The 17,819-nt window shown below is 44.7% G+C and overlaps 1 protein-coding gene across 1 annotated transcript in view; it reads right to left on the bottom strand.

Moving 5' to 3' along the window:
- Window positions 1-17,819, bottom strand: part of LOC311230759 (kinesin-like protein KIF11-B) — a gene marked incomplete at both ends in the record, with an annotated part of 90,208 nt that overhangs the window by 6,975 nt on the left and 65,414 nt on the right. Inside the window, 12 exon segments of the mRNA XM_084317118.1 lie at window positions 915-1,063; window positions 3,285-3,424; window positions 5,236-5,391; window positions 5,660-5,788; window positions 5,995-6,167; window positions 10,198-10,333; window positions 11,739-11,810; window positions 12,022-12,136; window positions 14,157-14,230; window positions 14,780-14,867; window positions 15,584-15,666; window positions 16,841-16,936. Of these exon segments, the coding sequence (XP_084173244.1) occupies window positions 915-1,063; window positions 3,285-3,424; window positions 5,236-5,391; window positions 5,660-5,788; window positions 5,995-6,167; window positions 10,198-10,333; window positions 11,739-11,810; window positions 12,022-12,136; window positions 14,157-14,230; window positions 14,780-14,867; window positions 15,584-15,666; window positions 16,841-16,936 (1,411 nt within the window).

The raw sequence follows: 17,819 nt of genomic DNA, 5'->3' as shown, positions 1-17,819 counted from the left end.
ATCCCCGCTACACTCAGGACTACATTAACGTTTCCCTACTCTCACTTCGTTAACGTTAGTTAAAACGTTATCATAGCTATTATCTGTAATGGCAACTGGATAACGTTAGCTTTGTTTGCAAACAATAGTTAATGTTGGCTATCTATAACGTTAGCTAGTTCCCCCCCCCCCCCCCCCCATGAACAATGACACAAATTGTGATATTGTTATTGACTAACGTTACACGCAAATTAAGTGCTGCCTCTCTCTACCGTTCCCGCTACACTCCGACTACATCCAACGTTTCCCTAATCCCTACTCTCACTTTCGTTAACATTATCATAGCTATTATGATATGTAAGGTCAACTGGATAACGTTAGCTTTGTTTGCAAACGTTAGTTAACGTTCGCCATCTATAATGTTAGCTAATTGGCTAGTTTCCCCCAATGATGAACAATGACACAAGTTGTGATATTTAACTAGCTACGTATGTGCATTCAAATTCACTAACGTTAAAATAGTGTTATAATAACGTTAAATGTTCGCTCAAATAACGTTAGTTTTAAGTTGAAGGGATGTGTGCCTCAATTCGCTGCTTGCGTAGACCTACAGTATATCCCACAACGCATCACTCTTAAAGGAGCAGGCAACACCCTACTCTACTTTTATCACATTTCAGAATGTTGAGGGACAGATGGATAGATTATCAAACATGTTTAAAATAGTTTCGGGACTCCTACGACCTTTAAAACTCATGTCTTATTAATAAAAAAATATATATACAGAGGTATATATCCCAAAAAATAATTGAATAAAAGTGCGGTACCACCGCATCCCGCGGTGATTAGCCACACACACAACCACGGTGAGAAAATGTCATACCGCGACTGCCCTATTAGTCGTTTTTCTAAGTGAATGATGTGAGATTCCCCACCTGTAAGGGAGCTGTGGAGGTTGCCAATGCTCTCCCCCAGCATCTGCTGTGTCTCCTCAGCGCTCTGCTGGAGCGAGGAGGCCAGAGAAGAGGTGGAGGAGAGGAGGTCCGACTGTGCCGAGAGCTGGGACTCCACACTACTGCAAGCACTTGGAGGAGGATTAAAAAACGCATACCATTCTAAAAACACATACCATTCCAAATAAGTTCTGTATTCTACTGTGAAGTGTCAGAGGGGTAGGGCAGCCCGTTCTCCTACGCAGAGAGTTGGACGACGTTCCACTGTTAACATCTCTGCCCAAAGAGGAAGAACTGCTTAACTCATGAATGTTCAGACGAGCTTCATTTTTGGTTATTTGTGAAACTCTTGTTGTAATGGTGTTAACATCTCTGCCCAAAGAGGAAGAACTCTGCTTAACTCGTGAATGTTCAGACGAGCTTCATTTTTGGTTATTTGTGAAACTCTTGTTGTAATGGTCATTTATTATAAGTTACATAATTAGTACAGCTTATTAGACATGTTTCATAGCTCTGTTATAAAATACATATTTCTCAGTACAAAGCTTTAACTAGTCAAGACACTAGGCGACAGTCTGACGTGTTCTTAAAACAACGGCCAAGGCCCAGGACAGTTTGACTTAGATATGACCTGACCAAGTAAATCACATATTTTTTCTTGTCGCCAGTCTTGTGTGAGACACGACAAACCCCCTAAACCCATCTTTGTTTTCATTTTCTCATGTTTGTTCATTTGTCATTCCCAGCTGGTACTCAATTGTAAGTCTGACCAGAGCTCTCTCACTTTCTGGTCAGACGCTTGTGTGTACACTTGTCTCCGATTGTAAACTGTGGCCACAGAAAACGGAAATAAACTACGTTCTATTTTTATATACAATTTGACTCATCTGAATTTCTACAGTTCACCGTCTCAACCAATTTAAAATATTCCACAACACTGTATACACCCAATTCAAAAGTATTTAAAAAGGTTCTTTCAAACTAATTAGGTTGTGGATGTTCAGAACTGGTCCAGATTTGGTCTCTTTTTGGCAGAGATGTTTAGCAGGCTGGCAGAGATGTCCTACACCTACACACAGAGCAAATCCATTCTCCGCACACCGAAGGGAAAACACCAAATAATGCATGCAGAGCAGTATTAGGAAGATCACCTACAGAGATACCCTAGAGAGATGCCCACTCAACCAGCAGGTTCTGGGACTCTGCTCACAAACAGAGCCACCAGACGGAAACCACACCAAATTATAAGAAAACAAAAAGGAAACTATCCGACACATTGGAAAGAATCAACCCAAGTCCAGAGCAAATTGGAATGCTATTTGGCCCTAAACAGAGTGGCAGCATACCTGAGCACTGTGACTGATCCAAAACCAAGGAGATCCTTGACTAGGTACTAAGGGTGTGACGGTACACAAAAACCACAGTTCGGTACGGGTTTTCGGTACAGTGGGTTAAAGATTGGCTTTCCATGTTCTACTCAGGGGTGATGTAGTGTGCAGTTACTGTTAAGTAGGGCTGTTAACAAATATTCTATATTCAAATAAATAAGACTTGAGTTGGCCAGGTCTTGCTCGAAAAAGAGATCTTTGATCTCAAGTGACTACCTGGTAAAATAAAGGTAAAATAAAAATAAAAAAAAAAAAAATTAAGGAAAAATAATTAGATTGTGAACCGCGACCATCTGTCACGAAGACAGTGATTTGCACTCCGCAATCTAAAGCCCCGGTTGGAAATACTTTGTGTAACTTTGAGACAAAGTTGTATGCAAGCTATGTAAACTACAGCTGGCCTACTTTTTTTTAAATTTTTTTTTGGCTAACGCTATTTTGGGAGTTTTAGTGTCAAGAATGTAAGTAGCCTACTTTTCAGTTTTTAGCACTTGGATCATCCCTCAGGGTAAGTCTTCTAGCTCTGGCTTGCCGTTTGCGTTCACCATACTATGAGACTGCTAAATGACAGGTAATCACTCAGTGGTGTGCATGGGCTGAATTAACAACATCCGACCCTTTGCACTAGTTATATTTTGGGGGTGAACTTGGGAGTTTTGAATTCAGTTTCCACGCAAAAAAAAGTTTGGTACACAGCGGGTACTGAACGGAAGATCCTGTACCAAAACAGTTTGGTACGAATACGTGTACCGTTACACCCCTACTAGGTACAGACTCAGCGAGCACAGCCTTGCCATCGAGAAAGGCCGCCATAGGCAGACCTGGCTGCCAAGAGAAGACGGACTGTGTGCACCCACTGCACACAAGACGAGGTGGAAACCGAGTTACACTTCCTAACAACCTGCCCACTATACCAAGACATCAGAGAAGAGAATAAGAGAAAGAGAGAATGTTCTCTACTCACGTAGAGATATTCTGCTTCATGCTCTCTACAGGTTCTCTCATGGCTTCATAAACTGACTGCAGACCAGCGTAGCCAGTGTCGTTGTCCACAGATAGCAGGCCGAGCCGACTCTGGAGCACATTGAGGACATCATTCACGCCCTGGAGGGACAGGAAAACCACACCACAAATAACGAGGGTTTATTATACATTCATATGGATGAGACACACTGCGCAAAGTGCGCAAACTGCTGCAGCCAAAAAGACCCCAAACTAAAAAAGGTACAGCATATCGACAGTGCAGCCACACATTCAATTGCAACTGCAAGATTCAGGTAAGGGACTACTCAAACAAATGTTTTCCTGTTCAGTCTCAAACAAAAGGAGCACTTAATGCTAGTCTGATCTGTTCCTCTTCCCACCTGGTGTTTCTCCTGTGCTAGTCTGACCTGTTCCTCTTCCCACCTGGTGTTTCAACTGCGCTAGTCTGATCTGTTCCTCTTCCCACCTGGTTGTTTCTCCTGTGTGAAGGATTTGGGGTGCTTTTTCAATGTATGTGATGTATAGATTGGGGGAGATGATCACAGCTAAAACGGTGATCGAAATGTGCATGGAAGACGGTGATAGAAGAAGCGGTTCAGAGGCAGTAGCCAGCAGAATGTTTAGCAGCCAGCCGAATGTTTTGCATTCCTTGTAAGAACACTGATAGCGAGTGGAGTGTAGGCCCAGAGCAGGAGGGAGAGAGGTTCATCTTAATGAAACGTGAAATGTGTGTAAAGGTTATTAACGCAGTGGTCATGACAACACGTCGCATGACAACCAGAAGGCGGGGCCGCCGTTGCGACGACGAACATCTATAAGTCGAACGGTGTTTCCGGGTGTAGGGCAGACTAGAATCTGACCAAGAGCGAGTAGGACTGAGATCACACAGAAGACACTCTCCTCTCATCACAGAGAGGGGGGGGGGGGGGGGGGAATGCCACATCATCATTAGCTTCGGCTAACGCGAGGAGGGTTAGGCTAAAGACCAGGCCTGAACACTATTGGACTGAATAACAAAAGGACGATAGACGAACACACCGAAAGATTAGAATAGACTCTTCAAGGACAATACAATCTGTTAACATCTGAGCTGAGGTTTCTGTTTATAGCAATAAAACCACGCTTTTCCTTGTAAGGTATTTCACGTTTGTCGGAGTGTCGAATTCTTACGGAGGTGGAGAATTATTATGGTTTGCGGATTGTACTAACTGGGAGAGATAAGGATCTTATCAGCCAGTGTCGGAGAGACGTCAGGACCATTAAAATGACACAACGCAGGGGAATTGGATGGAGAGCCAAACAAACGAAGACGTGATACTGGCCAGATTGATCAGGATCTAGTGCTAGTCTGATCTGTTCCTCTTCCCACCTGGTGTTTCTCCTGTGCTAGTCTGACCTGTTCCCCTTCCCACCTGGTTGTTTCTCCTGTGCTCGTCTGATCTGTTCCTCTTCCCACCTGGTGTTTCTCCTGTGCTAGTCTGATCTGTTCCTCTTCCCACCTGGTGTTTCTCCTGTGCTAGTCTGACCTGTTCCTCTTCCCACCTGGTGTTTCTCCTGTGCTAGTCTGATCTGTTCCTCTTCCCACCTGGTTGTTTCTCCTGTGCTAGTCTGATCTGTTCCTCTTCCCACCTGGTGTTTCTCCTGTGCTAGTCTGATCTGTTCCTCTTCCCACTGGGTTGTTTCTCCTGTGCTAGTCTGATCTGTTCCTCTTCCCACCTGGTGTTTCTCCTGTGCTAGTCTGACCTGTTCCTCTTCCCACCTGGTTGTTTCTCCTGTGCTAGTCTGATCTGTTCCTCTTCCCACCTGGTTGTTTCTCCTGTGCTAGTCTGATCTGTTCCTCTTCCCACCTGGTGTTTCTCCTGTGCTAGTCTGAACTGTTCCTCTTCCCACCTGGTGTTTCTCCTGTGCTAGTCTGATCTGCTGGTTCTTACCATCTGGCTTTTCAACTGCGCTAATCTGATCTGCTCCTGCAGATGGTCTTGATCCGCCTGCAGTGAGCTGAAGCCCGCAGAGGTGGTCTCCCTCAGGACAACCAGGTCCCGAGCCAAACAGTAAAATAACCCACTCATCCCCTTCATTTCCTCCATCTGAGAAGAGAAGAGATGCAGCAAAACCGGAATAATAAGTTATCTGCACTGGATTCCCACAAGTGAACGCGACAAAGTTGAGGCAACCGAATCCAATACCGTTGCTCCTTTCGAAAAGGTGATTTGTAGCCAGCAACTATCAAACAGGTAGCCTTCCACCAAAGAAATGGCATTGAAGATACGGTTTGTGTCTACTAGTTTGATAAGAACTGATATTTCCACAACCAGTGCAAGTCAATAAAAAGTGACGCGGCCAACTCTACTTCACCTGGTTCGCCAGTGCCCGCGTGGTGTCCACCATGGCCTTCAAAGCGTCAATCAGCACCACTTTAACAGAACACAGACCTGGAAGAACCTGAGCCAACAGAACATCTTCCATAGTTCTGTTGTGCTCCTTCTGCAAATAGAAGGATAAAGAAAAAAAAATAGTTAAGGAAATTCAAATCCCAAGTCCAAGTCCAAGGAAAGCAACAGTAACTTGTGATTAGAGGTTCAAGAAAGGGGCGGGATTTGAGATCAACTTGTCATATCGACTGACAGCCGGTTTTACTTCTGCACTATGTAAATGTGTGCGATTCCAATTGGTCGTCCGGTCCTCCTCACCAGTAGCTGCAGCTGGCCGGCCTTGTTGTTGAGGCAGAGCGCCCCCTGCTGCTGGAGCTCCGCCTGGCGCTGAGCCACGCCCTCCACCACCAGCTGTTCGACTCCACTCAGCGACGCCTCCACTGTCGTCAGAGCCTCGTTAAAGGCCGATCTGTTCCCAGCCAGCAAACCATCTACATAGGATAGATAAAGATCAGTCAAGTTTAAGAATATGAAACAGAAAAAGTATAAATGTATACCTCACCAAAATCAAAGAAATATTGCCAAGATTAGCCAAGCAGAAATACACAAGCCCAATACACAAGCCTAAAGTTAATCTATCGAATTGTGATGAAATAAAATAGTGACCCCAAGAATCAAAATCAAATAGTGAAATAAACAAACATTCCCACTCGAGAATCCAGCTACACTTTACTTGATAAACACAGAATGCTATTCCAGAGGATTTGATCACTTCCAAATACACAGGTCTACAGGAGGTGGATACGGATGCATAGAGGATGGAATTTAGGTCCACCTTTTCAAAACTACAATTCACACAACTAGCCTCCTGCTAAGCTACCGATTCTTCTCCCCCATCCTCTTACCCATGGCCTGTGAGAAGCTACTGATTATTCTCCCCCATCCTCTTACCCATGGCCTGTGAGAAGCTACCAATTCTTCTCCCCCCCCCCATTACTCAGCAAAATGGAGGAAATCCGCTCTCTCGTTACCGTGACAAATCCTAGTTTGTTTTGCTGCTCGGAGACATGGCTTGATAATTCCATTGACAGCTCCGAAATTGGTATAAACAATTATTCACTTGTGAGAAGAGATCGAAACAGAAACGGCGGCGGAGTCTGCGCTTACATCCACTCAGACATTAACTATGAGCTTAGATCGGTCTCTACTGATGAAATCGAATCCCTGTTCTTTGACATTTACCAGCCACACACCAAGCCAATTCTATTTGGAATTTGCTACAGACCCCCAGTCTCGAACTCTTTATGAGAGCCTTGAGGCTGTATTGTCAACTTTGGGAGGAGAGGAGAAAGAATGTATATTAATGGGCGATTTTAATACCGATGTCACAAATCCCTCTGTTCCAACCCACAAAGCTTATACCAATTTCTGTAAACAGTTCAGTCTGAAGCAATGGATCTCAGAGCACACTCGGGTAACTGATGTATCCAAGACTACTATTGATTTAATCCTAGTTACAGACAAAGTGAACATCCCCAGGAGTGGGGTCATAGAGTATGGGGTCAGTGACTACTATCTCATCTATTGTTCGAGGAAGGTGCAGAGAACTGGTCATAAAACTATCTTTGCCAGATCCCTCAAGAATTACTCAGGGGACATTCTTAGGGCCCAGCTAGAGCAGGTGAACTGGTCTCAAGTTCTCAGGGCCAATGAGGTAGACCAAGCATGGGGCACGTTTAAATCTGTTCTTGAAGGTTATAAACTCTGTAGCCCCCCTTAGACAAACCAGAGTGAAGCAGCGATCAGACCCATGGTTTGACCACATCATAGGTGATAGTATCAAACGGAGGGACTCTGCCCTAGCCAAGTTTAACCGTTCTCACGATCAGGCTGACTTTGGTTCCTGAGTTCAGGAACCAGACTCAGGAAAAGATCAGGATAGCTAAGAGAGAATACTTTGCAGAAACCATCAAGGAGAACAGCAATGACCCAACTAAACTGTGGAAAACCCTCAAGCAGCTAGGCTGTGGGGGCGATGCCAACCAAAGGACTACTGAGTCCAACATAGGCCTGTCCACCGACAAGGGAATAGAGTTTGATAAAAAGAATGTAGCCACAATCTTTAATAACTTCTTTACAACGGTAGCAAGTAAGCTTGTCTCTAACCTACCTCCCAAGACAGAGCAGTTTGGTGATGACTTTGTTTCCAACTACTATAGCCAACGAGGGGTTAAGGCAAACTCGTTCTCCTTAAGCAAGGTGTCAGTAGTCAAAGTGGCTGCGATGCTGGGTGAGCTCAAAATCAAGAAGGCCACAGGTGTAGATGGCATCAGTGCCAGGTTTCTGAGGGATGCAGCCGGAGTTATAGCTCCATCAGTAACCCATATTATTAACCTCTACCTGGACCTAGGCAAGGTACCCACCGACTTCAAGAATGCCAAAGTCATCCGTATATATAAAAAAGGGAGTAAATCTGACCCCAGCAATTATAGACCAGTCTCAATTTTAAGTGTGTTATCCAAAGTCCTAGAGAAGATAGTCCATGAACAAGTCCAGGAATATGCAAGCAGCCATGACCTCCTGTACGACCTCCAATCCGGCTTTAGGAAGTCCTACTCTACTGAAACATGTCTTCTTTATCTTACAGACAGTATCAGGAGGGAGATAGATTCAGGTAAGCTGTGTGGGCTAGTTCTTCTAGACCTACAGAAGGCTTTCGACACAGTGAACCATGACCTACTGCTCTCCAAGCTTAAGGCCTTGGGTATGTCTGAGACAGTGGTCAGATGGTTCTCTTCCTACCTTTCTGATAGGGTGCAGCGGGTTGAGGTCAGTGGCACTATGTCAGAGGCCAAGCCCATTGTATGTGGGGTCCCACAAGGAGCCGTGCTAGGACCTCTCCTTTTTTTACTGTACATAAATGACATGTCAGCAGCATGCTCATGTAACTTGTTTTTATTTGCAGACGACTCAGCCCTGCTAGTCTCACAAGGATCAGAACACACTAGAACAGATGCTAGGTGAAGAACTTGCAGGGGTGAGCAGGTGGCTTTCGGACAACAGGCTCTCTCTTCACCTAGGTAAGACAGAGGCAGTACTATTAGGCTCCAAGCCCAAGCTCAGGAAAGCACGGGAGTTTAACATCCAGTTAGGAGCTGTAACCCTAAAACAGCAAAAAAAAGCGAAGTATCTAGGCTGTATGATAGACGGGAGCCTAGATGGGGAGGCTATGGCCTCCCAAGTACTGGGGAAAGTCAACGCTCGCACCAGGTACCTAGCTAGGAAAGCCAACCTCCTTGGCAGAGATAGCCTCAGGCTACTAGCAAATAGCCTAGTACTCTTTGACTATGGTAGCGTGTCGTGGTTCGAGGGCCTGACAGTGACCATAAAAAAGAAGCTTCAGGTTTCCCAAAATAAGCTGGTAAGGGTGGTAATGGGTCTTGGCCCTCGCACCCACATAGGGAGGAGACACTTTCAGGAGCTAAACTGGCTTACCCAGCTCAGACTGAACATAGTGCACAATATTATTATAAACCAAAGGTCCCCTAGATACCTTCAGAACTACTTCACCCCGGTCAACGAATCCCACAACCACAGAACTAGAGCAAGCATAGCAAACCTGAAGCCTGCTTCTTTCCGATCCAATCTGGGCCAGTGCTCCCTTACTTTCTCTGGAGCCCAGGATTGGAACAATCTGCCTATCCCCATCAAGCAGAGCTTGAGCCTCCACAGCTTCAAGGGAAGCGTCAGGAAGTGGCTCATGGACAGAATAGAGGAATAGCCCCCTATAGTTTGAATGGGTTTCCAATCAGTTTTTAGTTATTGTGGGGTATACAATTTTAGTGATAGGTTAGTCTTATGTTTTAAATGTATGCGTTTTGTGTTATTGTCGTGTTTTTGTTGTGGCCTAACAGCCCTGGGACCATGACGGAAATACGGGTTTTACTCTCTCATGTTATCCTTTGGATCCTTGTGTGTTTTTAATCCATCAATAAAATAAAATCTTACCCATGGCCTGTGAGAAGCTACCGATTCTTCTCCCCCATCCTCTTACCCATGGCCTGTGAGAAGCTACCGATTCTTCTCCCCCCCATCCTCTTACCCATGGCCTGTGAGAAGCTACTGATTCTTCTCCCCCCCGTCCTCTTACCCATGGCCTGTGAGAAGCTACTGATTCTTCTCCCCCGTCCTTACCCATGGCCTGTAAGAAGCTACCGATTCTTCTCCCCCATCCTCTTACCCATGGCCTGTGAGAAGCTACCGATTCTTCTCCCCCCGTCCTCTTACCCATGGCCTGTGAGAAGCTACTGATTCTTCTCCCCCCGTCCTCTTACCCATGGCCTGTGAGAAGCTACTGATTCTTCTCCCCCCGTCCTCTTACCCATGGCCTGTGAGAAGCTACCGATTCTTCTCCCCCATCCTCTTACCCATGGCCTGTGAGAAGCTACTGATTCTTCTCCCCCCGTCCTCTTACCCATGGCCTGTGAGAAGCTACTGATTCTTCTCCCCCCGTCCTCTTACCCATTGCATGCGAGAAGCTGCAGAGCATGCTGTGGTGCTTGGTGCCGTGCTGCTGTACGTAGCGATGGATGGCGCTGAATTCCGCTTCCACGCGCTGGGTTAAGTGGATCTGGGCCCGACTGTTGTGTTGCTCCACCTGCAAGATTCAAAATCTGAAGTTTAAATCACTTTCTCATTGTTCCATTCTTATAAGAGTCCATGATCCGTAGCCAACAGTGTATTGCACTACCACAGGACCTAGCATGTCCTACCATGCTCTGTAAATAACTCATGTATATATACCGATATGCCCTACTCTGTTTACTTTTTTTTTTTTTTTTTATCCACTTTTTCTCCCATTTTTTCTATATTTTCTCCCATCCCAATTTCGTATCATCCAATTCAACCCTCCCCTGTCACGAACGCTGTTTCTTGCCTCCCACAAGCCGGCTGCAATGTGGACTAAGTCATACATAGCACAAGTCCCCTCCGGTACTTGAGGTAACAGCAGTCACATCTTTTCACCTGCGCAGCTCGATCTCTCAGTGTCGAGGAGTAACGCGTGGGAGGCTCACGCTGCCCCCGACACTTCCTGATTCTACTGCGCAGGCGCACCAACCGACTTGTAGGAGTCGCTTGTTCACAACGTTCGATCCCCACCCTTCAGTTTTCCCTCCCCGTAATACGGCCAATGTGTATTACTGCGGACGACCAGCTAAACTGAAAACAATGTGGAGAGCTGGATTCGAACACGCGAATCCTAGCGTCTCCACACTGGTGGCGAGTGCCTTGCCCACTACACCACCTAGCCGCCTCTCTGTTTACTTGTTTTATTGCACAATGTCGTTCTATTGGATTCTATTATATATTACTATTGTATTATGCACATCGTTGCGGGCAAGACCACCCGCATTTCATTGTATACTTGTATGCCGTGACAAATAAAAAACTCTTGACTTGATCATGGTTTATTATATTATAACCTTAACATATAACAAGACCATCATACTGAACAAGAGGGCGGTCAGGTGGCGTAGCGGAGATTGTGCTCGTCACCAATGCAAGAGGCTGCGGTCTCGACTCCCGGAGAGTCAGCATTGCCTTGGCTTGGGCTGATCGCTATACTAACTCGTTTGGCTGAGTTAGGGGGAGGGAAGCCGTGGGTGGGTCCTGGGCGTTGTGGACAGCGACCCCTACAGTTCGGTCAGGGCGCCTGCACAGCGAGGGTAGGATCTGGAGAGAGGTAGTGCGACCTTCCACACGTTACTCTCCCAGTGAGAATCTGCGCTGCCAGGCTGGCTGCCGGCTGGCTGCACATGCGTCGGAGGAAAGCATGCGACAGTCTCCGGCCTCTCGGACCAACAGTAGGGGGGGGGTGCGCAACAACCAGGAAGGGGGTTGGGAATTGGCATAACGACTAACAGTGGGATGGGAGACAAATCGGAAAAAAGGAGGGGGAAAAAGACAATTAAAAAAAAATCATACTGAACAAGAGTATAATTTAAAAAAATGTAAATACAAAACTCAAAGAAAAAAGAAATGAAGAAGAGACAAGTCATCACCTCAGTCTTCCTGTCCAGCTTTTCATGGAGATCAGATACGTCACTGGTGCTGGCGTTGACCGTACCGAGCAACTTGTAAAGTGAAAACAGAGAAGACGGAGAACAGAAGATTAAAAAAAATCCAGTTTCAACTTTGTCTCAGAAAACAATTACAGTAGACAAGACTAGACGAGACAAAATACCATTAATACCAGCATTTTCTTTTCAAGACATGTACCATTTTACCAATAATATATATATACATTTTCTTAAAGGATGTGGCGCTACTGTGTTCCCTCTCCACCTTGTTGGCTGTGGTGAAGAGTTTCCCCTGTGTGGTCATCAACTTGGAGCTGATGAACTCCTCCTGGGTGAGCTTCACCTTAGTCTCCTGGAGATCTTGGCCGGTCTCTTCTAGCCTAAATGAAAGAACAACAGCCAATTTATTCACCCACTTTAAACTTCGCCTTACAGCCTTAATTGGAAAGTGCATCGTTGTTGGGAATGACTACACACACACAAGCACTAAGCAACAAGAGACCATGGTTTACAGTGATTTTAGAACTAAGGGGCGTTGTTAGGCATGGCCTTATTGTTTTTATTAAACGACTACTACATAAAATAAACACAGCAACAACAAAAAATGCAACAATGTATTAATAACAAATAATCATTCTTCCACCAAGCAATGCAGTTCATCAGCTAGAAAGCTAATATTATGCTAGCATTCAACCAAAATTGTTACAAAGGATCAGATTAAACCGAATATATATATTTATTTATTGATATATATTGCATAGTATTTGTATATCGTTTGATATCCCCTGTATATTCCTTGTACATATACACGGAATATCCCTTTAGCCCAGACCATAATATTTCATTCTCCTATTGGACAGCGGTCCACCGGCGCCAGGGACCGGCCTCCGGAGTCAGGTTCAAAGTCACCGTCAAGACGTGTCTGGACATGCCCGGCCTTGCCCAGGGATACGCGACAGAAATGAGATTGGCACTAGTTTGTTCACCGTGCGTATAAATACGGCGCAGGTGAATACAGAAGCCCCTTAGTATGTTACCCAATAAGTTGAAGCCTCACCCACGATACAACGTGCGGTGAAGTATGGCCTGTTTGGCCCCAGAATAGAGCATTGAGACCGCGTGCGAATTAATAACTGAATTGTCAGAGTTTGGCGCTATACCGTCGAGTGCGACATATTTCTATTAAGTCAATAATAGTCTATTTGTGTATAGTGTATCGTGCGGCTAAAGTTCTACAGTGACCAGCATCTCCAACGCTTCCTCGTATTAGCTAGAGTTCTTATCCAGGCTGGGCTGACCACATGGCGCTTTCACCCGAGGAGACCTAGACGAGAACCGTATGGACATGTACACTGGATTAATCTACCCGACGACTACATAGCCCTTTGCGGCTGGAATATATTTGCTTTGGTCCTGTGATTTATGGAGCGGATAATCGCCGACGCCTGCACGTGTTGGATTTACCCCGCGAGGAGTCAAGTCGAGTCGGCGCCTCAGAGAGCCTGAGGCCGACTAGCTTTCTTCACTGTGGAGCTACAGTCTACGGAGAACAGCTGTATTCGTCTGTGGATCAAGAGGCTATTGCACCGGCTCCTGTACCTGGAGTCTCCTTAGTCATCGTTGACCAGACTTTCTACTACCGACAGATCTTCTACCCCTGCTGGCTTACAACCAGGGGGACCCTTCCAGTATCTCCCGCTATATTACTAGTGTACCATAGATATAATTCCCTAAGATTCAGGTTGTATAATTACCTCCTGCGTAACCAGAGAATAGACATTCATTGTTGATTTGCCTACGCACATTCCTTTGCCTTACAAGTGCATTCAAATAATAATGTAAAGTATATTATGTACCCTTTGCTCCATTAAATACTTGATTATACCTTTGTGTGGAACCGATTTCATTGTGGGAAGTGTTCATCATATTCATATATCGTGTACTGTATGGCCAGTAATTAAAGTACATAAAGCGGTAGTGGTTTAATGATACCATACTTATCAATACAGTCAGGGAATTGTACCCCTCAGTTACAAAAATCATTAACATGACAATAAACACAAATGGACTAGCTCAGTGTTCTTGCTACTAGAATCTGCTGCAGACAAACTGTACGGCTGGATAGCTACCTAAGCTATTTGTTAAATACTGTTAGATCATGTTCAGTTTGCAAACCTTATGCAACGCTAGCAACTGTAATGCCTGCTAGCATAACTTTAGCATTCAGACACCATGGCAGGATATTATGTCAGCGCATTCATTTAGAACAGTGATCAGCCAGTTGTCATAGGCGTGTGTGTTTATACAACTGCTTCGAACATGGCTCAGCCAATCACAATCAAGGACCGGGAACTATCAGTTTTATAATTATACATTAACCTCAGTTGCTGCATATCGAACCTCAGTTGCTGCATATCCAAGTTCACAATGTATTCCTCCAGTTTGGTTTTACTGTCTCCAAACAGCCCCATCACCTAGAGGAGAAATACAGCAATAGGGAGATGAGGACAAGAGAGACAGACATGCATAACCATCAGATCTATGGAAAACTGGTCTGGTTTAATGTTAATGTCCACAAACAGTTCTGTCACATAGTGAGAAAGAGACTGAAAAAGAGGCAGGTCATCAGTAGGCCTGCATTGACCACATTCACAACAAGGCGGCCATTTTGCTCCAATGTTATGTTCAGGTTGGGTTCAGGTGGGAACAGGGAGGAAAGGAACCCAACCTGACAAAACGGCTGCCGTGTGAATATAGTCAATGGCATCTGCAGACAAAAAAAAATATCTGCAGTTTTGGATATAATTCTAAAACGACAAATAACTGGCGAGTAGAATTAGCCATTAGTAGTATTCTAAACATTTCTCAAAAAGTGCCTCGTTTTGGTGATTACTTTTGGGCTTAAGTCATCTTTTATAAACCATTCAAACAACTCAGATACTAGGCTAGTAGTGTTTGATGAGGGAAGTAAGACAGTGCGATAGCGTTTCAAATCTGCTGAGGCTACAACACTGTTAACATACTGTCTTGAGTTTCTCTTCCAGGACAGAGAGTCTCTCCGTGTACTCCTTTATCTGCTCCTCCCGAGAGGTGAGCTGACCGCTCATATTACTACAGGGAGACACGGAAAAACAGGCAGCAGAGATCGGTTATCCTAGAGTACCATTCAGAACAGAAATAAGTAAATACTAAGTATACAGACCTAATTCAGATTCCTTTATCGTCGTGTCATTCAGTACCATACAGCAAAAAAAGTGAAATTCACTTCGTTGTGGTTCCTCGACCATAGCAGCATCAAATATAATATAAATAAACTAAAATCTAAATAGCATAGAATAAAATAACAGCAAGATGACTATATACAGTTATAAAAAATACTATATGAAATATAAATAACAATGGCTATGTACAGTTCCAACAAGAAAAGTGTATGTTATGCGATGTGCAATAATTAGCAGTGGGTATTCCTTTTTAGCTGCTGTGATCACACTGCATAGGTTGTACCTCGTTCTCTTCTTCCAAACAGCTAACAAATTACTTTCTTCTCTTCACTTTGCCATCTTAATACAATTAAGAACCATATAACTCCGTTTTTAAATTCTTTAGTACAGCACATTTTTGTGCAGTTGTAAAGATCAATCCAAATCACGGTTTATCACAAGATAGTACTCAACCTCTCTAGTCTTCAACAATGAACAAACAAAACACTTGTGTTCTTAACAACTAAATGTTTGAAAACATTGTTCATCTGAAAACCCAAAAAGGGAATATGGTTCTTCATCTGCGGTACTCAATATAGTAGCGATGAGCGATTCGGGTGACCATACTCGTAGTTCTCGACGGACAGGTAAACGCCGCTCTTTGTGGCAGCCAGGTCCCTCTTCAGACGCTCAATCTCCTCCGTGTATTCCTAGGGACCAAAGTTCAACATGTAACAGAAGCAGGGGACAAGTGGGCTTGTGGTTAGATGTGGAAGTTACCACTCTTACAGACTGTACAGAGCAGTACACCATGTCACTGATATTCCAAAAAGGGAGATTAAAACTGATAACATCTGAACAATGGGATGAAAAAACCCCAAATAATTTAGACAGGAATTTCAACATTTCCATAATTGTTAAAGTATGCATAATGTTGTGTTAATTACACGACAAGAGATATGTAATGTTAATTACCTGAAATGATTCCGTTTTTTGCGGGGGGGAAACCCTGCATATATCGGTATCGGTCGGTATCGGTTGATATCGGTAATTAAGAGTTGGACAATATCGGTATAGGTAAAAAAGCCAATATCGAGCATCCCTATTAAAAAGGTATCTAATAGTTTGACGTCCAATTGGCGCATACTAGAAAGATGTCCTCCTAGAAGATCATGCTCTTCCATCACACACACGAAGACGCGCACGCCACGAGCACAGGGGTGATTTAGAAAACAAAAAGCGTGCAGTGGAGGTGTGTAAAACAAACAACCTTCCCGTCAACCAATCAAACAGGAGGCCGGACTCTTTACAACTTTGCCAAAAGTGAAAGTGAAACTAACACAGATGTGATATAGTGTTCGCTTGGCTCCAGCATCATGTCGGTCATTGTTTTGGAAGCGAGAGAGAGAGAATCATCTTCACAATCTCTCCACCTCTTCACACTACTATGCAACCACAGGTTTTGAAGACGGGGTCTGTACTGTAGACATGAGTTTCAGTCAAGTGTTGCCACTAATGATGCTACTAGTGTTGCTACTAACATTATGCATAGATGGATTTGTATCGTCGCGTTGAGAGATAATTAGAACGTGAAATGGGCAGATCGGCAGAATACTTTAACCCTTTCACTACCAAATGGATAAACTTTCACTGCGACAATACAGACGGTTAACCCTTCCACTGCCGCCACACGACAAAGGGTTAACCCTTTCACTGCCGCCACACGACAAAGGGTTATCACTATCACACTACAGTTAACCTTCTGTAGTGTGGTAGAGAAAGGGTCAAGTAAGAGCTATGCAATTAACCGTTATGCCTATCCCCATTTCAGTGTGTGGCATCAGAACCGTGTGGAGAAAAACCTGTGTGCGTTGTTGTACACACCTTGATGAGGTGAGTCTTGGTGAGTTTCGGGTTGACCACTGGCTTGTTCGTGATGTTCTTGGCTCTGTCTGCAAAGCTCAACGTGCTCAGAGTTTCCTGCAGATGGACGGAAGAGACAACTTTTCCCCCATTTTCTTCTTTAAAAAAATATATATATACTACAATAAATAAAATAACTGCGCAAGGCAGTTTTTTTTTAATAGCAGAGACTGTTCAATGTTCTTTCACTGGAATTCTGTTACCAAGGAACAGTTTGGACCCAAGTGTATTTCCTGTCAAGTTATTGCATTAGCACACATTGAAACATGGGTCAGTTTAGAATGTTTATGTCAAGATGAAACCTGTACAGCCTGAGACACAGACATGCCTACTGTACAGCCTGAACACAGACACACCTACTGTACAGCCTGAACACAGACACACCTACTGTACAGCCTGAACACACCTACTGTACAGCCTGAACACAGACACACCTACTGTACAGCCTGAGACACACCTACTGTACAGCCTGAGACACAGACACACCTACTGTACAGCCTGAGACACACCTACTGTACAGCCTGAGACACAGACACACCTACTGTACAGCCTGAGACACACCTACTGTACAGCCTGAGACACAGACACACCTACTGTACAGCCTGAGACACACCTACTGTACAGCCTGAGACACAGACACACCTACTGTACAGCCTGAGACACAGACACACCTACTGTACAGCCTGAGCACAGACACACCTACTGTACAGCCTGAGACACAGACACACCTACTGTACAGCCTGAGACACAGACACACCTACTGTACAGCCTGAGCACAGACACACCTACTGTACAGCCTGAGACACAGACACACCTACTGTACAGCCTGAGACACAGACACACCTACTGTACAGCCTGAGACACAGACACACCTACTGTACAGCCTGAGACACACCTACTGTACAGCCTGAGACACAGACACACCTACTGTACAGCCTGA

The sequence above is a fragment of the Notolepis coatsorum genome (genome assembly GCF_963971535.1).
Source record: "Notolepis coatsorum genome assembly, chromosome: 6".
Classification (NCBI taxonomy): Eukaryota; Metazoa; Chordata; class Actinopteri; order Aulopiformes; family Paralepididae; genus Notolepis; species Notolepis coatsorum.
The sequence above is the reverse complement of the archived record's forward strand: the minus strand, read 5'-3'. Positions and strand labels throughout refer to the sequence as shown.